This window comes from Hippocampus guttulatus, chromosome 4, assembly GCF_054856545.1.
Source record: "Hippocampus guttulatus isolate MCC_2025c chromosome 4, RoL_Hgut_1.0, whole genome shotgun sequence".
Taxonomy (NCBI): Eukaryota; Metazoa; Chordata; class Actinopteri; order Syngnathiformes; family Syngnathidae; genus Hippocampus; species Hippocampus guttulatus.
The window spans coordinates 5,773,767-5,801,730 of NC_141264.1; the positions used below are offsets into that span (position 1 = coordinate 5,773,767).

Below are 27,964 nucleotides of genomic sequence, written 5' to 3' on the forward strand. Positions count from 1 at the left end.
TTAGACGAGGGGGCGGAGTACTCACATCAGCTGTATGCTTGGCCATTAAGTGGCATTTCAGACTCGACGTGCTACGATGATAGCTCAGTTTACGACTGCAAAACATACAGGTAACTTTGGTCTTGTCAGTGGAACCATCTGGCAACTTTTTAAAAGTAAACTTTCCATTCGTAAACTCTTTAAGTATCCGTTTTTGGTGTCTCGCGCTGCGTGGCTGGTCAAACAGGCATGGGCGTGGACCTGTGCAGCGCGCTTGTTGTTTTGTTTACGGTTTATTTATAGAGCATCCATTGTGACATGATGCCGCATTAATCTCGCGATAAAAAAATTTATAACGTTAAAATTGATTTAAATTAACGCCGATAATAACGCGTTTAAATGACAGCACTAAAAAATATTATTTCTCGTGCTTCATAAAAAGTTAGTTGCATCCCTTAAATTATTTTTTTATTACTGTATTTTCGGCACTATAAGGCGCGCCTTTAATGAATGGCCTATTTTAAAACTGTTTTCATAGATAGGGCTACAATAGTGGCTACGGTCACGTTATGCATCCCCTTGACAGCTTTATTTATATCGAGCTTTCACAACTACTGCAGCTGTAAGTACTTTACATAACATAACAAATAATATATAACTAACTAACTAATTAACATAACTACGTCCAAGAAATCAGACTATTGATCCATGTATAAGGCGCAACGGATTATAAGGTGCTCTTTTGAGAAAATTGAATGCCTTTTGGTGCGCCTTATAGTGTGGAAAATACTGTACAATTATTATTTTTTTAATGTATGTATTTATTTTTACCTATGAGTTAGTAAAGAAACTGAACTATTCATCTCACCTAATTATGGCACCTCAGTGAGCTCTGCAATACAAGGTCACTTGTAAAAATCAACTAAATTAGTCACGTGGTCCACTAGTTCTGAATACACAACCATCATTGTCTTGTGCTCTGTAATCTCCTGTGTGATTGATTTGGGTAGGAGGACCACAACCGTATCACAGACTTGGTGCTAGAGAAGGGGAGAAACCCAGTGGCAAGCGGCATCCAGACACAACCACCAGGTACTCTGGTTTCCTTGCTCAGGCGAGGCCTGAGTTGGCCAAGGCATGCCAGTCGGGCTGTGTGTGTGATTCCTGGACATCTTTTGGGCAGTGTGCGTGAGTCTTTCGCAGCTGTGGGTACCCATGTCAGAAGCTACTCACATGACTATGTGTTCCTGTTTGAGTTGCTGGGCATGGGCTGTTCTCTGCTCTGCGTAATGCATGAGGTGCTTGGACAGATCAGCCAGGAGGCTCAGCTAACTCGTGTCCACTGAGCTGCGGAAGTAGTCTCGGGCTTTGTCTCACATAAGTGTGCTCCATCTACTCCCGATACATCGAGAGTTGTCTCGTATCTTTCTTATCTGCATTCCAAAGTGCCTTATTGAATATATTTTGGAAGGCCAAGGCGATTTTTATAATCATGATATACTATTCATCACCTGACTAGTTTCTATTGTTTGTCTCCACCATTTAGTTTTATCCAACTTGATGCCATTTGAAGCCTAATGTCAAGCAGCACATTTATGCTGTACGGATGTTGTAAAGACCTGAATGCATGCGTAATGCTATTTGCTTGTTCAAGGCTTCTTAAACTATCAACATCTCTGAACAAGTGCAAATGATTACCTATACCCCTTTTGATAATGAATCGGAGTTGGAATGTTTGAAAACTCTAACTGTTGTTCATGCAGCATTGAATTCCAACTTGCAAATAACCAAGAACGTGCTCCTGAATCTAACTTTTAGAATGTTTTGCATGCTTTTAACTGAACTATAAGAATTGACACTACAAGAATTCTACATGGCTGTTGACACGGCATTTTGCCTGCTGCACCATGACTGCAATGGAACTGCCAAAAAGTTGTTTTTTTTAACGGAATATTTTAATTTGTTCATGGTTATGTTGTTTCACTTTTTCGTCCTTGGTTTAAAATCAATGTAATCTTGCAAAGTAAAAATCTGATAGTGTTGTACTGGGACAACAATGATAAACATCTATCTAATAGAACATTTGTGAAACCTTTACATGCATTTTGTTGTCTCACTTTTATTTTTTTAAAGCACTTTGGTTTTTACTATTATTTTGCCTAAAGCCAACAAAAATGTTCTTTTTTTTTAACTCAGAATATTTATATAATTTTGTGCTTGAAAAAAAGACCAAAAAATTTCCATTTTGACTGTTGAATTAAATTCTTCTGGTTTGAGTTTGTAAAAATCCAATTGCTTTTTCAGTTCCTTTTCTGCATGTCAATTTGTTCTGTCCCCAACACTCTTCTTGGACCTTTTTCCTCAAAATTTCCTTCGTTCATTCACTTCACTTTGTTCAGTCTGTTGAACATTTACAAGGCAGTACAACTTGCGATTGATGCAAGAAGGGTGAGAGTTGGCATTGTCTGTTGTAACTAGTACCCATTTGAGGTCATAATGCAAGATGTGGCAATATGCTGACGTTTCTTAATACTTTCCCAGTTGTAATAATTGTGACGCACAGATTAAACCTTTTATTGGACATATCCATGGCATTGTCACCGTTTGTTCCATGGCAGTGATAACATCAAATGTGAGCCTCGTAACCCTTGTGCTTAGCAGTTCCTCACTAACGCCCTTATACCAACACAGCGTCTGCCTGCCTCAGTTGCTGCATCATCGTCATCCATCCTTCTCTTACGGCTAGTTTGAAAGTAACGCTTGTGTCCACATCTGTGTGTGGTTCCCTCTGTTACAGAAGAAGGCCTCCTCCCTTCAGAACCCTTCTCCAGATCTCTGTCATGTACCTGCTAGAATTTGTCCAAGATTAGAAGCCCACTAGCTGCTTTTTCCACACAGCATGAGACATTTAATATGATGCAGGGAATATACAAAATGAACACACCCCTTGCTTTTTTGCTCATGATCACACTATACGTTAACCCTTTCAGGGACAGTGGTTACTGCGGTGGACAGCATATCATGTTATCAGGTTACAGGGTGCATGAAAGGGTTAAATTGTTTTGCTTTTGTTTGTTTGTTTTTTTAATAAATAATTTGACCCATAACCAGTATGTATGACTTAATTGAAAATAAATATATGGAGAAAATGATTTTAATGTTACTGGATGCAGCTTTTTCTTTATTTACAGTGTTTAGGCTTTAAAGGAATAATGAGCTGGTAGATGGATTTTTACATCAGAAAACTGCTGTCATTAAAGCAAAGGGTAAGGATTTGTTTTAGGGCATGTCGTACACTCATTTTAGGGTACATTTCTCGTTGGATTTTTAGTTTTGTTGTTTTATCGCTTGACACATTTACATTCTTGAATTTTTACAGATTCTAGGTTTTGAATTGGTTCCTTTTTTTTAATTCAGGAAAAATCTGATCTTTTAACAAGGTGTGTTCACTTTCTATATCCCATGAATATTAATTGTCTGCGTTGCTGTAGGTATAGGTCTTGATACAGTCCACCAGCCTTTTTATTTCCTTATTCACAAACGCTGTAAAGAATGCATAATCTGTTAAAATTATGCAATGTAAATAGAACTAAAAATAAATCCAATTGATAACATAATGGTTTGGTGCTTTATTGTCGGCTAGTTTGATTTCATTTGGAGTAGAAATCAAGTTTGTCCCCCCCCCCAAAAAAAACCCAAAATCTATATCTATTAACCACACAATTAACAATTGCATTCGCTGTCATCTGTCAAGAAAATCCTCCGTCTGCCTTAGTGCTTATTTGACCAACAATCACCTGTTTGTCGTAGTTGTTTGTCAGCTTGAGAGAACCACATGTTTGGAACTGAAAGGCCAGAAAAAAAAGGGCAGTATATTAAAATGCCACAAATTCAACCACATCCAAGGGAATTTCATACCTGAGCAAAGCTGAAGTGAATCACCTTGGCTATCAGCTTCTTCTGGACTTTTGACTTCCTCAAGATTTTTTTCTTTGGGTGGTGATACTGTTTCACTTTTTCCAACACTTCACATGTGGCTCTGATCAATCGCTTCACACAAACCTGTAGCCAATCGAAATGGGAACATCAAACGACAAGAGTAAGTCCACTGACCTCCAAAATTATTTGGGCCTATTTTTTTTTCTTTTAGATTGAAAACATTTGAGTTTGAAAGCCTCTAGTACAGTGAGTGGTACTTAATATGTTCGATCGAACCCCAGGGGTTCGGTGAATCTGTCTCAGGGGTTCGACGGAGCCTCTGCCATGGAGGGTAAGACACACCCAACGCAACATGTCAATTAGTTGTGACACAACTGCTTGGCCGTCACTGGCTACAGATGATCACATTACATTGCTTGTCCAATCAGTGCTGTGGGAAATTTAGTTCGCTTAGTAGTCAACGTGTGACTATCGTAATAGTAAGTCTTACAATAATTTTTAAAAAAGTATACTTTTTTCTGTTTTTAATAAATGTGTTTTTTAATATCTTGACTTTGTTTAAAAAAAAAAATATATATATATATAACATTATTTATGTTTCACTAATGAAGAGTTCGGTGAATGTGCATATTAACTGTTTGGGTTCGGTACCTCTAAGAAGGTTAAGAACCACTGCTCTAGAATGATCAGTAAAGAGGAATTTCATCACTTTTATCATGTCAATGGGTCACAAGCTTAATGCAGTTACTGCACACAAAATATTTCCTCCTAAAGAGTTTAAATTTGTGTAGTCTCATTTGTTCCAGTACTTATGGTCACCTTAAATTTTGGTCTTCTCTGACAAATTGTTGCAGATATTATTTTCAAGTTGTTCCTCATATGCAAATGTAAATACCTTTTTTTCTTATTTCTTTCATATTCCCATGTCAAACTCAAATGTTTCAGTCTACGACAGTTTATGCTAAAAAAGGAATTGGCCTCACATGCTTTTCTTTTGTTTGATCGTTTGTTCTTTCTTTTTTTCCTTCTGTCCATTTGTCTCTCTTTCATTCTTTCTTCCCTTCTTGCTTTATTTTATCTGATTGAGAGGAACCATCTTTGGAAAAATACTGTAAAATGTTGACATCCTTTAACGTGAGTACGGTACTCTATTGCAATATGTTGTCCTGTAACTTTTGTGTAACATGATAGTAGAGTAGTTGGCAGCGTTTCAGCCAAATTTAGACTTGGAGAAACTGAATCCATACTGTATTTACTTTTTTCCCCCTTGCATTGTACGGCTGTGTACTTGTCAAGTTTAAAAGTGAAACAGTAACTGGTGCAATTGTTTAATTTATCAATTTCATTGAGACTGTGAGTGCTACAGTGTACTTAGTTCACCCTCACTGTACTTTGAACTTGACTGCCAGCTCATATCCCATACCCAATTAGTGTTGTTGTTTTTAACTTCCAGACAGGCCATCTATTATGCATTCACAGCATGACGATGATCCTGGAAAAACAGGCATGGCTGTGGAAACCCTCGATGTGCCCTGCATAGAAAAGCCTGCAGAGCGCGATGTCACACAGGCGAAGGGTGCTGAAGGTCAGGGTGGTTTTCAGTCCATGATTTAGATCACATATACAGTATTCAATATATAGACATACATCTTCCATAGTTTGAGATAAAAAAACTGAAAGTGTAGTCTTCATCAGGATAATAATCTGTTTTGCTTGTTACTGTCTAAAACGTTCTTTTGTTTGAATTAGTCCTTGAGATCTCATTATGGCTAACAACCCCCCACCCCAACTATAGTTAAGTTATGACATTTTACTCAGATTTAATGGCAGAGAAATGGTGGTTAATAGTTTTATTTTTGAGCACAGCCTGTTGGTTTTTTTTTTCTTTCGGGGTGGGGTTACCAAATTCTGTGGCCGTCTGCATTTCTGTTGAGCAATATGTTTTACTACTGTTGTTTTAATTTGTTAACGTACAGAACAGCACTGCATTTTACTATGTGTCTGTGCCTAATTAAATACAGCTTCTGTATTTAATCAAGTAGTTATAATGTTGTGACTTATAAATGTAACTACAGTTTGCCTTTCATTTATCTTATCCCAATGTTCTTGTTTTAAAGGATGCTTAGATAAATGCTGGGCTTCCACTTCAGGGTGGCAAGGAAATAAGGATGTGACTGCTGGGGTGTAGCTAGCTTTGCAATCATTCCTACAAGCAATCATCTCTGCTAACTACAACATGAATCAGGGGATGAAACTGTCTCTGGCTGGCAATGCTTGTTCAAACCTGCCTGCCACCCCCACCCAACAAATGTTGAACTGATCAAGCGAGAATGTCATATGTCATCCCTCTACCGGTACTTTCAAAAGTCAGTATATGATGTTGTCTCCTGTTTTCCCCCAGTATATGTCGGTCACTCTAAGACCAAACACAGTAATTGCTGGAAACAAAGAATCAGAGCAAGTGAGTATACTTCTCCGTAGCTAACTTTTCTGGCTTTTAAGGGCATTTTCTATCTTCATCTTGAAGTATTGTGATAATCGAAAGCTAAATTAGACCAATGTGGGGAGGGTGGGGGTGAAGGTTTAGTAATAACTAGGGAACTGCTTTCTTATACTGACCAAACTATGCAATTTGCCACTGATGATTGTTTTTCCCATAAAGCAAATGCTTTATGTTTGCAAACATTATTTTCTCATCATTTTCCTGCCCCTCCCAGGATTCCCATTGAGATTTGTCAAAAACTTCCAACGAAGCTGGCCGCGGGACAAAGGACCTGAGACTGTTCCTGAAGCGGACTCTGACTTTGAGGAGATCGAGTCGTCTGAAAAACAAACCGTACATTGACAGACCCCCCCCCCCCCCACCCACCCTCAACAGTGTTGGGTATTTTATGACTAAATAGGAATTTGTTTTTCTTTACTCAGGCTTCTAGAGGCGAGACATCTGATCTCAAACATCTCTCAGAGAGAAGTGAGAAGAGTGAAAAGTTTACAGCATGCAACTCAACTAGCCCAAAGAAACGTTTGATCTTATCTCTTAATGAGAAAGAGAGACTCTTGAGCTGGGACATGCTGGGCACTCCAGAGGAAACTACAATTCCAACTGACGCCAAGACCACAATGCATCGCCAGGTTGAGACATGACTATCGCTCTCCTTGTATAATGCAAATAGTCCAGTGAGAAATAAGAGAAATTAATTTCACCTCATAATGACCTGTGTTACCCGTTCCCCTCTGATGTTTTATCAGGTCCAAGCAGAGAGAGAAGCAGATAAGCTTCAGGCGGACTCCAGCCAACATGGAGAACTAGCTGAAAGCCAATTTGCCTCTGCCGCTTCGCTCTCAGCATTCCATCTTATTGCCAACGCCTTCAGGAGGACATTTAGTGTGACCAATCCTTCCAGCAGCTCCATCACAGCCCCCACAATGTTTGTAAAGACATCATTATGTACCCCACATCAGCGCTGCTCTTGTTTGTACTGGAACCTTTCTTGTCAAGTCTCTCCTTCAAATGTTTGATGTGATTATCTATTTCTGTGATGAATGCCAGAGTAGATATGTTTCACACTTTCAGTTTCGTTCCATTTCACCAGGAGGCCCAGACATGGCGGCCAACCCAGACGTAGGCCTATGTCGGAGGGAGAGCTGAATTTCAACTCTGCTGAACCAGAATTATCCACTGAGAAGAAAGCTAGAAACCATCAGGCTGGTGTGGACTTGCCGTCTCTGCTGCAGCAAGTCTCCCTGAAAGGCCGCAGAGACTCTGGAAGGGTCTTCAGTGATGGAGTGTCATCACTGTCCAAAAGGAAGATTACCCTTTTCTCCTCCTTGAGGCTCAGGAAGAGGGAGTCGTCAGAGACTGACGGGAAAGACCAGGAGCTCCATAAGGAAATCAGGATGATCCTTACCAACCTGAGAAACAACAGTCAGTGTCATGATATAGCAACCTGAGATTGGACCTTATTACCTAGTGTATATTCTTAGAAGTTAAGTACATTCATATATAAGATAAAAAAATATGGAAGCCATACACTTCTCAGCAGTTTGCAAATGTTTTCGTGACAAATAGAAGCCTGCTTTTTTATTTGTTGGAATTTCGTGTCTTAAATGCCCACTTGAGTGTGAGTCTTTGAGCAACAGTGTCAATATTTCCTTTTTATCTAGCTTCCAGTCAGCAGAGTCTGGAGGAGCCCAGCTCAACTGATGATGAATGCGAATCCACCAATATAAAGGTTCGTACACTTGGATGTACTATTTCTGTGCAGTGCCCCTGTGTGTTAGTGTTTTTTAAATTTGTGTATATATTAAGCGTTGAATACTTCTGGTTTCAGGTGTCAGCAGAAAGACAACTACAGAAGCAAGAAAAGACGGTGGCCCAACAGGCCAAACGAGAACAGCTAAAGAGGTTGCATAGAGCTCAGGTAGTGATTCTTACTGCAGTTGCATATTACCTACTTTAGCAGTAGTACAATGTCTTTTTTATTGTTGTTGTTTTTGTTTTGTTTTTGTAACTAGCATCTTTATTATTTCAACCACACATAGGACCATACAAATCTGAACATATCAATACAGTGGACGTCGTACATTTCCACCCGTGTTTAGTTTCCACAACAACGTCCATACATGAATGTGATGGCCCTTTAACATAGGAAACAACGAATGACATACAAACATATTTGGGGAAAAAAAGAGAGAAAAAAAAACAACACACATACAAATAAAAATAGCAGAATATTGTGATCAACAGTGACAAGTGTCCCTTTTATTGGATTTATATCCGTAATCTATAGTGACCTCTCCCGATTTGTGGTGTCATTCCCTCTTTCATTTGTTTTTGTACTCCTCCCATTTTTCCCATCTCGTTTTAAACTTCCCTACTTGGACCCTTAATATGTATGTGAATCTTTCCAACTCAAATATTTCTCCCACTATTTCCAGCCATAGGTTCTTTGTTGGCGGGTCAGTTTTAAACCATGTTCTTGTTATGGCTTTCTTGCTGGCACCCAGCAACACTTTCACCAAATACTCGTCACTCGTCAGTACATTTCCTTGATTTATATCGCCCAGATACATCACTAAGCCGGTCTTTGGTATTTCATATCCGAGTATCTTCTTCAGTTCTCTCCAAACCCCTTCCCAATAACCTTTCAGCCTTCGACATTTCCAAAATATGTGTGCATGATCTACAGATCTGTCCTGTCCACATAACCGCCAGCACTCACTCTGCCCTTGTTTGTATTTCCCGGTCATCTCTGGGGTTATAAAAAAAATCTCATGATATTTTTCCAACCAAACTCCCGCCAACGTCTCGAAGCGGTTGTTGATTGTTGTATCCGTTGGGTTTTTTTTTTACTTTATGTACAATTCAGATGGTTAATCACCTTTTTAGTGTGAATGCATCGTGCGTTGTTTTGATTTGTTCAGGTGATTCAGCGACAACTAGAGGAGGTTGGAGAGAAACAAAGAGACCTGGAGGAAAGAGGAGTGGCTATAGAAAAGCTTATACGGGGAGAAACAGGTATTGAATAATGTAGTAAGACGCATACACATGCACATGTAGATGGCAAAAACAGGTCGGCAATAATAGAAAAGTCAAATTGAGATAGATACACAGACCATTTACGGAAACTGTCAATCTAGTTTTCTTCAGATTTGTTCTCCACTGTGCAGTATCTCTTTGGCGGCAAGTACAAAATGTGATCCTCCTGTGGGCGTGTTTGCATCAGTATATGGTTTAAGTTATGGAATGACCTACTATAACAACTCTTAATTTTACTATCTTTCGGCCCTCTAAAATATGTTGTGTTAACTTCTTGTGTCACCTCAAATCCCCTTGACCACCTTCTTTGAATCCCTTCAAATCCCAATCCCAACCTACTGTCCATATCGCTCCTTGTTTGCGCTTTTGTCTCTTGACTCCAAGGAACTGACAATCAAACAAATGATGAAGAATATTCCCAACTTTACCAGTCCTGGTTTCAACTGGTTTTGGAGAAGAACAGACTTGTACGATATGAATCTGACCTCATGATCTTGTAAGTGACTGCATCCGAGTGAGAAACACGAAAACATCAGATTTGTCAGTGGTGATGCACTTTCCATCTATGACCAGTAGAGGTCATTTATTTCTCTCTGTCTCAGTGCTCAGGAGCTTGAATTGGAGGACACCCAGGGCCGACTTCAGCAAGATCTTCGACGCAGGATGAATAAAGAAGGTAAACCTGTCATATGCAACTACATTTGCAGCAGGGATTCTTTGCGCTGATCATTTGTAATTGATCACTTGCTTCCCCCCCCCCCCCCCCCCCCTCTCTCTCTTCCCCAGATACAAAGAAGAGCGCCTCTGAGCTCCAGAAGGAGCAGGAGATCCTGTCTGAGATTATGAGGACGGTCGAGAAAAGGGACATGCTGGTATCTAAACTTGAGGAACAGAGGCTGATGGAGAGAGCTGAAGACCAGGATTTGGAGAGCCTTGTGCTGTCTAAAGGCTACGAGTTTCATTGGGCCCAGGCTAATGATAGCTGGGAGTCAGTTGAGGCTGGGCTGAGGGGTGATGATTAAAGAAAGTGAGTCCAGGGCAGATGCAAGCCAGGGAGGGCAAATCAAATGTCCAAAGAGGTTTATGTACAACACAAATTTAAAGAAGAAAAGTAAACTCTTTACCATTCCGTTTCAGTCATTCCTCATAAATGGGATACGTACAACTAAAAGTCTTGACTTTTAAGATTTTTATTAAACTGTTTTTTCTTTTTTCTTTTTTTTTATTGAAGAGACTTGAGAGGAAGAACCAAACTAGAACTAATGATTCAAATGAAAAGATTAATATCTGATGTCAATTTAGTTTATTTACGACTTGTGAATGACTTGACAGCCTTTTTGCTCACTTCATAATTCAACTTGCCTGTAGCCACAACTGCTGTTCTTTCTACAAAAGTTGGGTTGTTGACAGATATGGCTGTTGTTGTATATGATCACGTTTTACCACATGGACTAACCGGGCACTTCACCTGGGGTTTCAGTTTTGCACAGCTAAAACTTTGTAATTACACATGTATATTATGCTCACTAATATAAATGTGTGTCCTGTTTGTATGTGTGTGTAAAGCGCTTTCACACTGCCGTCCTGAAAAATTGGTGTAACGGGGCACCCTAGATTTATTAGCTGGTCCCTTTGAAGCAGAACTCACAGGAAACTGTTATGGCTTTGCAATTTCATTGGCAGTAAATATATGCAGGGAGACATCAGTGCGACAGTTAAAATCGCTTTAAGCATTAAGTGAGCCTTGAGAGTTAAACTTCACTCCGCTTATACACTAGCAGCGTTGTGCCTGATACTAGCTCAGAAGGCAAGTTTACCCTTCTGTATCTGGATTTTACTCAAAAGAGCAAGACAAAGGCTGTGAAATGCCAGCTAAAATGGCCAGTATGAAAGCGGCTGTAGCCTCAGAAGGTGTTTTTTTTCATGTTGCACTTCTCATTTAATTGTAATGTGAGAAATAGTTACAGTTGAGTGATTCACTCTTTCATGTACAGTATATCTAGCCAATAATCCGGGATGCAGTGACAAGATAAGTAGCTACATGACTGAGAATGGAGTGTGCCGATATTCTGTAGTTCAAAGTGAATTTAGCCAGGAACCAGCAACTGCTGCTTAGCTTAGCTTTTTGGCCGAAGTGGATGTCTTATTCCCTGCGAAGTAACCACAATTGATTGCTGAACTTGAATTAGACACATGAAACCAAATTTAATTTGGTATTATTTAAATGTTGTTGCAACATGTGTTGGTTTTATACCGTTTGGTTTGTTTTAAAATGAACCCAATCTATAATAAAATGGATTTACATGTTTTCCCACTGATAAATAACAAATATGAATATGATTGATTTGATTCATTTTGTGGTGACAGTATATTCTCAGTTCTGTATGTGAAAGACAAACGATTTTTCAACCAAACTTTACAGTGCAGACTAAAAAAGTTCAGATTTTGCAGACATCCTCGTTTTATTTTGTTTTGTTGTACAGTATTTCTTATTTGTTGTCAAATATCGTAAGTTCCGAAAACGACAAAAGTGGGCCAAACTGCGTCCATCCTTTGAGCCGACGTTCCTCCGGAAAGGCGGGGCCTCTCACTTGACTGACCAACTTCGGGAGGAAAAGTGTGGAATTCCATTTCCGCTTTAGGGTGTCGACCGGGATTTTTTCTTCCGCCCCCACTTCCAACAAACTTTTAATTTCCAAGTAAACTCGAAAGTTTGAATCGAGCATCGTTGGCTTGAAGTATTATTCCTACAATGGCTTCCTCTCCTCAGAAGTCGCCGTCTTCCCCTAAATCGCCAACGACGCCGAAATCTCCTTCTTCGAGAAAGAAAGACGACTCTTTCCTAGGAAAACTTGGTGGAACTCTGGCGAGGAGGAAGAAAGCTAAAGAAGGTAAACAGCACGCTGAGTCATGAATCGGCATGTGTTACTAGTGCCTAGTGCTGTAAATGAGGACGAAATGATTGTGTTGTTTGAACATCCAGTAGTCCGCATTCCGAGTAAGGGCGATCCAGGTCAAAATCCGAAAAACATCGATTCCGCACGTTAATAACACAACACTTTTGACTCTGTGGTATTTATTTATTTTTTTGTTTCTTTTCATTTAGTCAGATCACTGAGAAATCACTGTCTAGTTTGTCTATCTGGACTACGTGTCTTTATCCATGTAAGGTAAAGAATTCGTTCTGCTGGTCTTTGTCAAGGCTCGCCTCCTTCCACCCACTAACTGCTTTTTAACAATAATCGTGGAAAAGAAATTCTTTTCCGCGTAGCTGGTTAGCCACTGTTTACGTTTTAATGTGGAAAGATTTGTGCCCATAGAAAGTAATAAAACAATTACAGTCATGTAATATGAAGGGTTATACAGCCATTTACGAAATTTATTCGTGAGTTAGTAAAATTTAAAAACAAAACAATACAATAGCTCCTCACATTAATGATGGTTTAATGTTAATGAGCATTGTAGTTTTGAAATGGCTTATGCATCTCCCTATAAAACATAACACTGAACTTAGAATCATAATGTTTCGATTACATCTTTACAAAGCTGGCATATGTTGGTCTTCCCCTTTAACATACTCAAAGGCAAAACACAAGCGCAGAGTAAGAAATAGATGCTCGCTTCGCTGAGTTCATAAGCTGACTCTCTCAAGCCATGAGTCTCGTGCGACACCATACACGACAGACTTGTCAATGGTTCTTGTGCAACTTTACAGGTAAACTTCCCCCCGAAGTTGGGGTTGGGTTCAGACAGAGTTATCTGACCGCAAGGCTATTGAGCTGTACTGTATATTATTAGTATCGTAAATTCAACTTTGTCGTTGAGTACAGTATTGACAAACAAAATGCAGTTTAGTGTCTAATCAAAAGTTATTATTTAAGTTATTATTATTTAAATTATAGTTGTTATTATATTATTTAAAATGATAAAACACTGCAGCAGGCTGTGATGGCAAGAGTTGTAGGTGACCAAACTAAGCTTTACGTCAAGGACCTGGGGTCAAGTGCGGTGGGGCAAGCTGAACAGAGCCTCAGCTGCATTGTGTATGTGTGTGTGTGTGTGGGGTGTGGGGGGGGGGGGGGGGGATAAAAAAGATACAATCAAATTATTTTCAATTTTGGTGCACTAGTCTGTGCTTTATATTGATTTTCTTTTTTAAATCCAATAATGATTTATTCCAATTAGCTGGATTTGTGTGTTTCCTGTCCACGTACATGGGCCAGACTCAAAGTGTGGCAGCGAGCAGCCATTGGCATGTGCCTGTTTCTGGCTCTTCGCATCCCAAATAATGTTTTCAGACGCTTTTAATATGCACTCTTAATTTTACAGTGACACTATATGTGAAATGTTAAATATGTAATGTATTTGTGTAACATTTGTGTGTTACATATTTGGTTTTGCTAATCGCATAAACCACACATTAAAAAGTGCAAAGTGGAGCAGACAGTATTTTGACTCACAAAGGCAGAGTTTACATGAGGCAAACCCAGGTAACTACTTCAGGCCCAAGATTTGCAGGGGCACTCACTTGTGTTACAAAACACTTTTTCTTTCATTTAAAGCAGTTGTTATTGTTTTAAACTTTGTTCACATGGTTAAAAACAATCAAAATGCCAAATCTATGATGGAATAATCTTCTCACTGCCCAGGTGCAGACTTGATTCAGGAAGACAAAATAAATTTATTGGCACGGCTGTGGGAGAAATAAACGGGCAAGCTAGTACCCTCATGCATTAACTCATTCAGTACCAGCCGATTCTGGACTGTCTGAAAAGACGTTTAAAAACGTCTTTGGGAGTGAATGAGTTAATGAGCACCCAAAAGGTAGCTCAATTATTTGTTGTTGTTTATTTTGTTGTGGGTAATCGTTGAACAACAATCATAATTAATAATAGTTCATAATGAGGAATAAATAATTTTGCAAAATATAGAATCAACACCAAGCAGGACATAATTGTGAAGTGGAATGAAATCCATATGATATTTTAAACTTTTTTTTAAAATTAAAAACATTGAGAAATAGGATGTTATTCACCGCCGTTTCTTGACATTTCTGAAATGATCAGAACACGATCAGATGATCAAGTAAAGTATGCAACTCGTTCAGAATGGCTGAATAAACACCAAAATATGAGACTGTTGTTGAGGATGTCAACTGGAAGTCAAGAATGGGATCTTTCTGTCGCATCATTGGAAACACGTCCTTCCCTCTTTGAGCATGATATTCAAGCGTTTTTACATGAAAGTGGAAAGGTTTCCTATTAAATGGATGATTACCTGGTGCTGCTCTGGTTTGCTGTTCCACAGCTGAGCCTCATTTTCTGCTGTTGCATATAATGGCATCAAATTCACACTGGCAGGACAAGAGACACGTGCACACTCACTCGGCGTGCGTTGGTTCGTGTGTGTTTTATGATTTGATGGAAGGCCTTGGCCAGCTGACTTTTTTTCGGCGATCGTTGATTCAATTTTGAGTCACTGTGACACTTATGATCAGCAGCCATCGTAATTGCCATTGTAAAGTGGAGTAATAGCTAGATAGAACGAAAGCGAAGACAGGATCAGGACGTTAACAGTGCTCTACTGATCGGCACAGGATAGGATTAATCAAATAGACAGAGGGGAGGGTCAGAAGGTGGACTAAACAATATTCATAAGGATGCTCTTTGCACATAGGCAGATCTCAACTGTGCGTGATGGAGACAACGCTGAACAGAAGACAAGGGAAGTCGGACACGATTCTCTATGCTGAGTGAAACACATGTTTTGTGGTCGAGGGTTTTTAGAATTGTGTGCTCAGCCTTGAAAGGAGGAGTGCAGACCTGGGATGCTGGAGCGCTTTGCATTTCGTGTGAAATACGTCAGCTGTGTGTTTCCTCACATACAAAGAGCCTAATTCTCATGCATGTGGTGCAGATGCATTGATGTTATTGCTTGACTGTACACACATTTCTGCATTTACAGCACAGACACAAGAGGAAAGGGAAGTGATGCGCTTGGCAATCCACACTGTGGGCCTTGATGACACGTGAGATTGTAGTTCACTTTGCTCAAGCAGCAAATCTTTTCGAAAGTAGTACAAATGTTGATCCTTGCCCGGAGTCAGACACTTGTTTCATCATTGACATGAAAATGCAGTAAAAACAGGTTTCTGGATTAATCCAGTGGTCATTTGGTTATAGCGTTCCCCATGAATTCACTCATAGCTAAAATTTCATTACAGTCAGTGAGTGACACACAAGAAAAGGGAACCAGATCTTTTCCCCTATTTTACCGTGCTCATTTTGAAAACAAAATCAGCTGGCCACATTACGACACAGGCTGAGTTTGCTCGCATGATTCCTGAATACTTGTTTTTGAACAAGACACTCTTGCCACTATTTTTTTTCTCCCAGTTTTGTGTTTTTGCTTGATATGAAATGGCCAAGTGTATTCTTTATTGGTCCCCCCTAACCAATAAAATTCACCTATGGGTCGGATTCATTTCAGACCTGCTTGGTTTCTTACACAGATATGGAAGATGATCTACTAACCAACCACACACAGGAGTGCATCTGCCAAACATGTAGAATTGCAGTGTGGTTCATTTTGTATGTTGAGGGGTGGAGCAATTTAGCACGCACATTATGATTAAGCAAAGCGGAGATAACTTGCGATGGTGGAGGATTTTACATCTTTCAATATCGCGCCTGAAAGTGAACGGCACTGTGGCAAGAAACGAAAGAGAAATGTTGATTTTACGGCAATTATACCAGGGGTTTGGGAGCTACGGCCCACTGAATTTTAATCCGTTTGGCAAAAAGGGGCGTGACCGTTTTCCTTTGAACCCTAATATCTGAGGAAGTCCTAGGTCATTTTTCACAAAACAGTTATTGTTGGAAACAGCGTTCAACAAGGAATCCGAATTTGCAGTCACTTAGAATATTGGTTCATATTTTCCCAACTTTACCTTTTGACCTTTAAATTGACCTTGCAAATCATGTGGCATGAACATTTTTTCCCTTAAATTTCTCACGTTCTCTAAAACAAACATTAAATATTCATAATATATTCAATAGTATTCAATTCAAAATGTGAACAAAAAGATTTTTGCTAAACATATTAAAATTTGATTGGCCATAGCTCCCAAACCCTTGCTTTGACTGACCTAAAACATGAGATTTAGTGTTGTACCATCCCGATCAACAAGTACAGCAAGTTTCAGTAAAATCAAAAATATGCTTGGTTAAAATTTTCAATTTTGGGGGGGCATGATTTGGCATGGAATGAACCCATTTCTTTTGCAACAAATACAAATTCTGCTATGTTCTTTTTGAAATAGTGCAATGGATCTCATCAAATTTGTTGTTTCATTTTTCAGCAAATGAGGCAATCATACTTATTAAATGTAATTTTACAAAAATTAAAGCATCAGTAATAATCCTTAAATTAAATGAAGTGAATTGAAAAATAAACCCTGACATTTCTTTTCAGCAAGGTACCGGTATTTAAAAAAATACTTTTCTTGAACATGGATCTTTACCTTTGGCATTTTGTTTTGCCAGTCAACTGAAATTGGAAATTTTGCAACGCAGAACCTTCGATGAAAGTTGGATGATGTGCCAGCGGATTCTGTAGGCAGTGAACCTCAGACTTTTTTTGTGTTTCCACCCACCATGCATGTTTTTGGAATGTGGGAGGAAACCGGAGTACCCGGAGAAAACTCGCACAGGGATAACATGCGAACTTCAGACAGGAAGGCCGAAATCGAACCCTGCACCTCTTCGCTGTGTGGCCGACACGCTAACCAGTCGCTCGCCGTGCCGCCTGCGTAATACACATCGAATATAAATAGAAGAGATTGAATTACCCAGTGAGTTTATCATTGACATCAAAATGATGTTGTTTTATGTAATTCATATCTGTTTTTGTCACTCCAGTGTCTGAGCTTCAGGAAGAGGGGATAAATGCCATCAACCTTCCTCTCAGCCCCACCCACTATGAGCTTGACCCTGAGGACACCATGCTTGGTATTTGTATGACAGTCCCTCAATTACACATGAAGCTTCAATAGTAGAAAAGTACTGAGAAGCTGTAGACTGTTTTAGAAATCTATTGTCATTTAAAAAATAAAAAAAAGGTTTAACTGAGAAACCATAATGCTGCGCTCACCCTGTACATTCATTGGAATGCCTTGAAGAATATGCAAATACTGACTTTTGACATACAAAAATCAGAATCTTCATTATTGGCCAAGTATGTAAGACGCACAAGAAATTTGTCTCCGGTAGTACAGGCTTCACTAGTATTGTCAATAAGAATTACCATCTAGCAGTCGTACCACCCAATGACTGCTGTGAGACAATGTGCAAAGTGTCTAGCAGAGCTAAAGTGATCAGTGGTGGAATACGATTCTATGATGGTTGTGCTGTTGGTGCAGGTAATCGTTGCACCATTTTTCAAGTGGCCAGTAACAATATTTGGAGAACAACTTTAGGTGTGCAGTTGTACAGAAGTCTTTGAGTGCTTTAAAGTGGCTGGTGCTGTGGAATATAGATCAATGACAATATATAAGACAAATATCAGACTTTTCTCCAAGCAGGGAAATATCGAACTTGGCAATGAAGCCCCATTTCCACTGGGAAATACTGTTTGGTTGAGTATATAAAACACATTTGTCTGGATGTCCCATGGTGGGTCAGTCGCGCAAAGGGCTGACGAGTCATCAATCATCCCACCAAAGAAAATAAAATGACATTGTTATCAACATTGATGGCCTGCCGGAAGAAAATTTAGACCATAACAGACATCTTGTTCATCTTCTAGAGGAGAATGAGGTGCGTACGATGGTGGATCCAAACTCCAAGAACGACCGAAAACTGCAAGAACTTATGAAGGTGAGTTTTGCCAGAAAGCGTTCCGACATCTTACTTGAGTCTACATCCCACATATGATGAGCCAAGCTCGAGACGTGAACGTGGGAATCTTACTCACAATCAAATATAATCACAACATTTCTCCAGCATAGCAGCACGATACAAATGTTTGCTAATCAATCTAATTGAAGAAAACCAGAGTGAAATCATAACGAGAACTGAAGAAGGGAAACTTAAAGAAAGAGTCCATGGCACATTCAGCATACAAACCTTAAAGGAAATAAACAATATCATTAAAATGTAGACGGATGAAAAGCAAAAAAAAAAAAGGGGGGGGACAGCAAATTTACATTCTTGCAATACCTTTTGTCATGCACTAACACAGGTGTTGATCGACTGGATAAATGATGTTCTCGTTGGCGAAAGGATCATTGTGAAGGATCTGGCTGAAGATCTCTATGATGGACAGGTCCTGCAGAAATTATTCGGTGAGTTCATTGAGTTATTCGTGATTCACATTTTCACAGGCTACATTTCAAACGTATACTAGGGCTGGGTGATATGACTGGAAAGTGTATCACCATATGAGTATTTCATATTGGTCTATATATGAGGGTCATTCAATAAATAAAGTGATTTTTTTAGGACTTCTAACACAGATAGAAGCTAACTTTTTTTTTAAATTTGTCAATGTAGTCTCCCAGCACTGTCACACACTTTTCCCATCTGTGCACAAGCTTCCATATTCCCTCAGCGTAAACATTTTTGGATTGATGTCTCAGCCCGTCGCCACTTTCAAACTTCGTGACTGTCTCATCCTAATGTCGTTTGAGCCGACGTCTGTCACTATGTCAGAGTATCTCGTGTTGTTAGTCTTTCGCATGCGTCTTGAGCTGTTGCGTGCCAGCTCCATGAGGTTAGCTTCAATGTCGTGCACTCTGGCTCCAGGAATACACAGTAGCATGGCTGGATTTTTCAGTTTTATTTTACAGGTGATGGAGTCACCTCTCACGAAAGTGAGGAAACCAGTAGACCGAGACGGAGGGGAACTGCTATGCGTCTTAGCAGTCTCACTGCAATTAGCAGGCCGCTTATGGCTGACTACAACCCACGCTAACTGTAGTGTCAGCCACATCTGCGGTTACCACATTATTCTGCTCTAGCTGACGTACACGGCCCTCAAGCAGGGGGAGAAGGATGCAATTAGTGCAAGTGGAGCACGAAGCCATACTTACCACGAATCATCCAATGAGCAGGGGATCAGCCAGGGACTCCGCCCGCCGCCGATGCCTGTGGAGAAAAAAGGAAGCAAAAATGGAACCTACCTTAACAGGTAGTGATGGGTGGAGTCCGTGTTGTTCACTCGCGATCGCTCGTTAATGTGGCTCGCTCGCACTCGCTCCTCCGTGTGGCTCGCCCTGCTCTCGTTCGTCCATGTGGCTCGCCGTGGTTATTCCTTATGCTTGTGATGGCTTTCAGAAAAGCTGGAAGGTGAGAAACTCAATGTGGCGGAGGTGACGCAGTCAGAGATCGCCCAGAAGCAGAAGCTGCAGACTGTTTTGGAACGGATCAACGACTCACTCAAACTCTCCACCAGGAATATTCGCTGGAATGTTGACTGTAAGTGACACTGTAATGGTCATTCAATTACCATCACAAATTCATCGACTTTTGTCGTCAAAATGTAATGATGTCAGCTTTATTAGGTACAGTAAACAGAGCAGGGGAGTCAAGGAATGATTTTATATTTGTCCAACAGTTTACAAATCCATTTTTTTCTCCATTGGTATCATATCTCCAATAAATGAATTTTTTAAAACGTAGCACACAACTTGAAAATTCCTAAAGGGAATGAGCAGTAAACACATAAGTGTGACATTTTAATTTGTTTTAAGAAGAAGAATAACAAGGACTCGGATTAGGAACTGCATGTAGAAATACCGTATTGGCCCAAATATAAGACGGCCCTGATTATAAGACGACCCCCTCTTTTTCAAGACTCAAGTTTGAAAAAAGACTTTTTGACCACCAAATTCATTTTTATACAGAAAATAATTACAGTACATCTGAAAAAATGATTATAACAATATATTTGAGAGAAAAAGCATGTTATTTTGCCTCATTCAAATCTAAAGTGCAATCACATCCATAAATGAATGGCTTCTGGTTTTTGAAATGTAAATTACATCATAACTTCTCCTCAGCTGCCGGTTAACACCTGCTTTTCTCCAGATTGTCACTACGTTTCTCCATTTTCTCTTATCTCTTCTATTATTTTCTTCTCTTTTCCTTCTTACCGCTATTTTTTATTTTTCTTCTTTGTGCTACCGCTATTTTTATTTTTATTCTTCGTGACGGGTTCACTTTGGCCTGGGGAGTCAAGTTCAGCATTTGCTTCTTTATATCTGGCGCCATCTAGCGTCGTGAATGGATATAATGTTTAGACCCCGAATATAAGATGACCCCCACTTTTTCAGTCTTATTTCAATGCAAAAAACACCGTCTTATTTTCGGGCCAATACGGTAATTCAGATTTTGCCAAGCAAATATTCATTTGATGAATCAGTGATTAATGACTTCTCTTTCTTTCACGACATAAAGCGGTTCATGCGAAGAGTATCGTTGCCATCCTCCATCTGCTGGTAGCACTGTCACAACACTTCAGAGCACCAATCAGATTGCCGGACCATGTTTCTATTCAAGTCGTCGTGGTCCAGGTGAGCGTCAACACCATGGTCGTGTTTACATTTTTGTGCTATTTTGTCTGTGTTAATTTTTTTACGAACTCTTGCCAAGTGTTTACAGATGTTTGGCATAATTTTCCTGTCAGAATGACATAGCCCTTCTCTGGCTTTCAGAAAAGAGAGGGCATCCTGCAATCCAGACAAATTCAGGAAGAAATTACTGGGAACACAGAGTAAGTAATAGACTTTTGATGTTCACCCATACGTACAAGTGATACCGCCTAGTGCGGTCCGGTGGTCCAGTGGTTAGCGCGTGGACCTCACAGTGCGGAGGTTCCGAGTTCAATTCCAGCTCCGGCCTCCCTGTGTGGAGTTTGCATGTTCTCCCCAGCCTGCGTGAGTTTTCTCCGGGTCCTCCGGTTTCCTCCCACATTCCAAAAACATGCATGACAGGCTTATTGAACGCTCTAAATTGTCCTTAGTTGTGAGTGTGAGCGTGGATGGTTGTTTGCCCTGTGATTGGCTGGCAACCGGTTCAGGATGTCCTCCGCCTACTGCCCGAAGACGGCTGGGATAAACTCCAGCACGCCTCACGACCCTTGTGAGGATAAGCAGATCCGAAAATGGATTGTTGGATGGATGATACCGCCTACCAAAAGTTGCATCTCTACCACAAGGAAATATCCTTTCAGCCTTGGGTCCCACACTGAAGATTTGATTACAGAGCACAAAGACTTTCCATTTTTGACAGACAGTATGTTTTGCGATGGAGAGTACTGGAGATGATAAGTGAGCCACAGTGACTGCCAACGTTTAAGGAATTTAGTTGATGGTCTCAAGAGCATGCCACACATGAAAAAGGGTTGCTTTCACTGAAATGACATGAGTTTAACCATGGCAGCAACTACACTCAACTTTTCTCAACTCAGCAAAAATATGTTGGGACTATTCATCGAAAACATCAGATAATTTGACACTGTGAATTTTAAAAAAAGTCATTTTGGCAACATTTTTACTCTTTACTAATTTTCAGCTACTTAAACACTTCATCCAATTTATAGCCGTAAGTACTAGTGACCGAGCTTTGTGTGCTACTCAAGAGGAGACGTTAGGGACTCCGGGTCTTCAAGGGTAATTCAATTTTCACATCATTGTAGGAATCGCGTGCGCACACACACACACACACACACACAAATATAGTATTCAGAGGTTTGATACTTGCTGGCCGTGGATTTGCATGCTGTGCTTTCTGCCAAACTTTTACTCTGTACATTTAATTCAGTCAATCGACAGAAATACTGTACTATGTAAAGTAGTCAAGCGATGTACTGGTACCTGTAGTTGAACAAGAGCGTCTCTGTCTCTCTCTCTCACACACACACACACACACACACACACACACACACAGACACGTGCAACTCACACATCTACGTTGCTGTGCAGCAAGCGACTGCAATAAGAGAGATAACAGCAGGACAACAAACACACACAGGATCACACGCACGACCATGGTCAGAGTAAAAATAGTAGGGTTCTTAGCACAGTAGCAGGAGTATTGCCCAGACTTGCTTTCCCTTGCTTACACACTTAATGTAATTGTAGTGAAATGTGTGATTTCCGTCAGACCTCTCCTCCTCAGTGACATTTGAACTTCAGCCGTAGTTCTTCTCCAAAGCACGATGTTAGGTTCGAAACTAACCAAATAATGTTTAGGATCCCAGAAATGCAGATACAGACGAAATACAATAACAAAAATGTTTATTGTCTAAAACTCAAAGCCGACAAAGTCCAAAACAGAAAACGATGGTCACAAGGACTTAGGGAAAACGTGGAATCAACAAAAGGCGCTTGCAAAAGGCAAGGTCATGGAATACCGAGAATACAAAATGGCAAGAGTCCAATTTACACGACAAACAAAAGCAAGTTCAAATGACTAAACAATGATGATACTTACAAAACGTGTAACTAAGGGATCAAGAACGACTTTGACGAGATCGAGAGGTCTAGACAAACAACACTTGAGCAAGAGCAGCAACAAGGTCAATAATCTGACAAGTAACATGGGATCTTGGCAGTCCTTAATTACATGGCTTAAACATGATGATCAAATTGGCAGCAGTTGTGCACGCTGGAAGAGAAGCCTTCCACTGCCACCTGCTGGAGAAACACAAGAACAGGATCATGACACACACTCCAAACATTAAGATGAGAGATGATAGGTCCCCTGTTTAAGATAAGAAAACCTTTATTAGTCTCGCAATGGAGAAATTCCAGATTCACAGCAGCAAAGTTATGAAAGGAAGAAGTAGAACAACAAAATATAGGAGCTGCTGGAAAGGCAGCCACTCACGCGGCGCCATTTTTGAAGTCAAAATAACAAAAATAACACAACACAACACATAGGACACAGACAGTCGTGCAATCTTCACCACTTTTCTGCATACACTTTGTTCTCTGAAGCAGTTATAGATGAAAGAGGAGAGGATCAAGGTGTCCTTTCGCCAGTGGATCAGAGACATCATGCTGAAAATGTGCACACGTATGCTACAAGCTAAGTTTTGAAAGCAAACACGAAGCTGTAGCGTCCATTGACGAAAAAGAGATTGGCTCACATCTCCTGTCCCATGTAAATCCACTTCAATTCCAAGCCGCGACTCCCAGTTCCACATCTGCATCGGCGCTCCGCGCTAACGCTCCTTTCTTCTCATCGTCGGCTCCTCAAGTCTTACATCCATCCAGCCGCAGACCGTTCAACAGCACCGATCTCTCCGCTGCCCATTACAGGCGCAAGACACAAGCGCCCCGGGACTGTCCAGCAACGACAGTCAAATGGCGCCGACATTCCTCCCAGGCAAAAACAGTGCTGGTATACCCATGCTGCCGAGAAGGCGCAACCACCAAGCACAGAGTTTCCTCCTTGATGAATGTCGTGGCCAAAAATGCTGAAAAAAGTCCACATCAGGTCCACACGACGTAACAACAAACACAAAGTGACAAAACAAACACAAAAAGCAAGGCTCATGAGAACACTTGCCGACGGCTGCCTACTCGGGCGCCATCTTGACTTCTAAAACTTTACATGGTGAAGCTGCAGCTCTTCATTCATTGTATCAGTAGCCAGCAGTGTTGTTTTGCTGTCAAGATCATGTGACAGTATGGAGTCACCGTGGACCTCTCACAGAAATGATGCCCGGGTTCTTTCAATAGCCGAGATGTACCTGTGCTTCTCCACAATGTAATTATGATGCCATAGCTACGTCTATTGTTCAATCATTTCTAATCCCTCCCCATTCTCCACATTCCTCTGTGGTTGAATTGGAAGCAGTTGTTTTTCATTCTCTCCTGTTCTATAGAGATTCAAGTGTGAAATTGTGAATAACATGAAATGACCTGTGATTTTTATTTTGACTTTTTTTCTCTTCTCTTGTTCTAATTTTGCCAGGGCTTTCTCTGGAAGACATGGTAGGTCGTTAGCACATACAGTATTATTGCCCAATAATTTTCTTCTCGTTATGTTCACATATTGTTTTCCTTTTTGGGTTTAATGATTTATTCCACGTTTTCTTCCCACAGAGCGTGATGCTTTTGACACCCTGTTTGACCATGCGCCGGATAAACTGAATGTTGTCAAAAAGGTAGTGATGCTTTGCACAAGCACTGCTGATTCATGAACCACATATTTATATTATGAAATGTCTTAAAGCAAACATTTAACCACAAGTAAATATGTCAACATTGAACTCCCGCAAAGTACCGAAATTCAGCACTTTGGAGCAAATACACCTAGAGCATCATCAGCTAAGCTCTTCAAAGCAAATCATCTTGGACTGTGAGAGACAGTCCCAAATGGACCTTCTTGAGGCTGCTTCCAAATGAAGCTAACATTGGCTAGGTATGTAAGAGGGGAGAGTCACAACTAGGGGATACACAGCAGTGCAGCCCACCGTTGTCCAACCATCATTCCTTTTAATAGAACTTATTTTTCATTTGTCTCTGTAGGGTTTTTTGTTTTTTGGGTGTCTGATCAATGAGTGACTTTGTGTTTTCGTAGACACTGATCACATTTGTGAATAAACACCTGAACAAGCTCAACTTAGAAGTTTCTGAATTGGAAACGCAGGTATGATGCTCGTACACACACAAATAACATTTCTGCACCACTTAAATGGGAATGGGTCAGGACAGTGAAGTGACTTTTTTGGGGGGGGGGTTGTTTTTTGTGTCATTTATTCTTCTGCATTGTCTCCGACCAGACATCTGCTCTGTTTACCTGCCTGTGCTGTGTGTCAGTTTGCAGATGGTGTTTATCTGGTGTTGCTGATGGGTCTGCTGGAGGGATACTTTGTGCCACTCTACAACTTCTTCCTCACACCAGAAAATTTTGACCAGAAGGTTGAGCGTGCACATTTTTTCTCCATTTCGTCTCTGACTCTGCGGCATGGTTGAAAAAACACTTTTAAGTTGATGCTCCATTTTTCTGAGGAGCATCATGCACGCATAGCCCAGGTCTGCCCTCACAGGCTTGGTTTCATCCCATCTGTTTCCCTCAGAGCCCATTCAATGCGCAGCCATCTCTCCTCTCTGTTGGCCTCTCTAGTACCGCGGTATTCTAAACAGGCAATCTACGGAGACGCCACAGTAGCCTTTTGTAACGGTCTTGGCCAGCCACCCCTGCCAAGCTGTGAAGCAGAATGGCAATCCCTGATACAATGTGCACAACTCCACACACACACTCACACACACAGTTCTGGCTTGGAAGAACAGGCAGGAGCCCATAGCATCTGTAATCTCTTCTACGCAGGGAAAGACTGGAGTGAGGGCTTTGGGGCTCAGTTTTGTGTGTGTGTGTGTGCGGGCGTGAGCGCGCACCATGTGCACCACGCGCATGCTCATTTTTTACTTAGAGCATCTTGTTTTACTGCACGATACTGCCACACACGATGATGATGAACTATTTCAATCCATTCAGCTCTCATAGTACTGTAGTAAGAACCTGCAAATTAGCCTGGATCATAATTTTCTTGTACACATAGTTTAGATTGGTTTATTATTATTTTTACATTTCATAATATACGTACAGCAAGTTTGCATGTCCTCCCCCGTGCCTGCGTGGGTTTTCTCCGGGTACTCCGATTTCCTCCCACATTCCAAAAGCATTCATGGTAGGCTGATTGAACCCTCAAAATTATTCCTAGGTGTGATTGTGAGCATGGATAGTTGTTCGTCTGCGATTGGCAGCTGGGATAGGCTCCAGCACCCCCGCGACCCTTGTGAGGATAAGCGCATCAGAAAATGGATGGATGGATATACTGTACTACTATCTTACATTTAGGAAGGTTTCACTTTTATAATGATTTCTATTTAAAGTCTAAAACTAGAAAATTAATAAAAATGGATAATATGGATAACTAATGAAGTTTCTGCAGCACATAGTGTATGGTGGCATTTAGCCTCGGGGTTCCTGCTTGCCACAGAGCAGTGTTCGGCTTTCATTTAGGTGCATGGGGGGCAAAATGATGTGTAATGTGTAATATTTTCTCACTCTCGCCGTAGGTGCATAATGTGTCCTTCTCCTTCGAGCTGATGCAGGATGGGGGGCTGGAGCGACCAAAGCCAAGGCCAGAAGGTACGAAACTGTTACGCAGTCATCTTTGTGACAAATGCAGGGACATTCTCCACAAAAAACTGAAACCTCCACTTTTATCTGTTTAATAATATAAAAATAAGGTTTCTAAAAACTCATCATTTTGTTTCGTTACGTGAAGATCCATCTTAAAACAACTCAGTGTTACCTGGTTGGCGAGTATTCATTGCAATTTAAGTGGTAGATTATTAGACATTTTTGTGGCGCACATGACTTTAGCAAAAAAAACAAACAAAAAACCCCCACAAGATACCACAATGTTTTATTGTGAATATTAGCTCTGTCACGATAGCTGTATCACTGCATTTCTTTTTCCCTTTTCAGACATTGTAAACTGTGACCTTAAGTCAACCCTGCGGGTCCTCTACAATCTCTTCACCAGGTACAGGAGTGTTGACTGAGGACCCAAGCAACAAAAAGGAGACTTTCTATGTCAATGGACCTCATGCTATTGTCTTATAAATCCATCAATTTCTTGTTGAAATGTGCTTTTTATTTGAATTCATACGTACCATTTTACAAATGACCACACTTGTTAATCCATGCAGCATCACTTTGAAGGGACACCTTTAGACACATTTGAAGAAAAAAAAAACACATTTCACATTTTTATTGAAACATCATCATTGTATTTATTGTAAATGTAATACACTTCTCCTGGCATATTATTCTAGCTGTTTCTGCTCCTCTTGATATGCCTTTGATTAAACTTTCATGACTTGATAACGGGCTGACTACTTCATGTCCGGGACGTCTTAAGAAAATAAACTAAAATGGTGCTTCCGCAGCCAATGTTAGTTAGCTATTATATAACACAAGCGATATTGTCGTAGACTTAGGACCCGGTTTACCCATGCAAAAATGGTCTTTCTGGTGGAAATGGTGGAAACTGATCTGCAGACAAGGCGCAACCAGGACTCCGTCAGTCAAATGTGCTAAATTGCAGCTCAGTTTTTTATTTATGCGTTGTCTTGCGCTCTGTTCCACCAACACTGCATCCTGGGTGCACCGGGGTTTGTGGATCAGCTTTCACGTATGTCACGATATCCTCCTGCTTATGCAGTCCTAAATTGAAACAATATTGTGCTTCACCTGCGCAACCCAACACAAGTTGTAAACTCCATTGCATCTTTGTGGAAAAAGTGGCTTAGGAGCTGTTGAGCTCAACCATGCAAAATTGCTTGTCACACTGACAATGGATTATGGGTGTTCCCACGATGTAGTCCGCCTTCCGCCCAAAGTCAACTGGGATAGGCTGGTGTATTTATGTTCTAATCTGTCATTTTAATAAATAGCCCAATATCTCAATCAAGCTGTATTCGTT

General features: G+C 40.5%; 2 protein-coding genes across 6 annotated transcripts in view; both read left to right on the top strand.

Annotated features, from left to right (window-relative positions):
• The window catches only part of LOC147205747 (F-actin-monooxygenase mical2b-like), a 57,791-nt gene extending 45,999 nt beyond the window's left edge, over positions 1 to 11,792 (top strand). For all 5 annotated transcript variants that reach the window (XM_086108656.1, XM_086108657.1, XM_086108658.1 and 2 more), the window contains 13 exons: positions 990 to 1,071; positions 5,372 to 5,503; positions 6,320 to 6,379; positions 6,636 to 6,754; positions 6,844 to 7,050; positions 7,168 to 7,346; positions 7,512 to 7,843; positions 8,083 to 8,150; positions 8,250 to 8,339; positions 9,343 to 9,436; positions 9,842 to 9,953; positions 10,060 to 10,133; positions 10,244 to 11,792. In XM_086108656.1, the coding sequence (XP_085964782.1) occupies positions 990 to 1,071; positions 5,372 to 5,503; positions 6,320 to 6,379; positions 6,636 to 6,754; positions 6,844 to 7,050; positions 7,168 to 7,346; positions 7,512 to 7,843; positions 8,083 to 8,150; positions 8,250 to 8,339; positions 9,343 to 9,436; positions 9,842 to 9,953; positions 10,060 to 10,133; positions 10,244 to 10,479 (1,785 nt within the window). In that variant the 3' untranslated portion in view covers positions 10,480 to 11,792. The remainder of the gene's footprint in view (positions 1 to 989; positions 1,072 to 5,371; positions 5,504 to 6,319; positions 6,380 to 6,635; positions 6,755 to 6,843; positions 7,051 to 7,167; positions 7,347 to 7,511; positions 7,844 to 8,082; positions 8,151 to 8,249; positions 8,340 to 9,342; positions 9,437 to 9,841; positions 9,954 to 10,059; positions 10,134 to 10,243) is intronic.
• A 277-nt stretch (positions 11,793 to 12,069) lies between these two features.
• LOC147205748 (alpha-parvin) lies at positions 12,070 to 27,948 on the top strand. Its single transcript, XM_086108217.1, has 13 exons — positions 12,070 to 12,348; positions 17,377 to 17,466; positions 18,263 to 18,333; positions 18,698 to 18,800; positions 19,792 to 19,932; positions 20,914 to 21,029; positions 21,171 to 21,229; positions 24,439 to 24,458; positions 24,570 to 24,631; positions 25,048 to 25,116; positions 25,287 to 25,388; positions 26,550 to 26,622; positions 26,965 to 27,948. Exons 1-13 carry the CDS (start codon positions 12,210 to 12,212, stop codon positions 27,039 to 27,041), a joined length of 1,122 nt encoding a protein of 373 aa, XP_085964343.1. The 5' UTR covers positions 12,070 to 12,209; the 3' UTR covers positions 27,042 to 27,948.
• Positions 27,949 to 27,964: the final 16 nt, after the last annotated feature.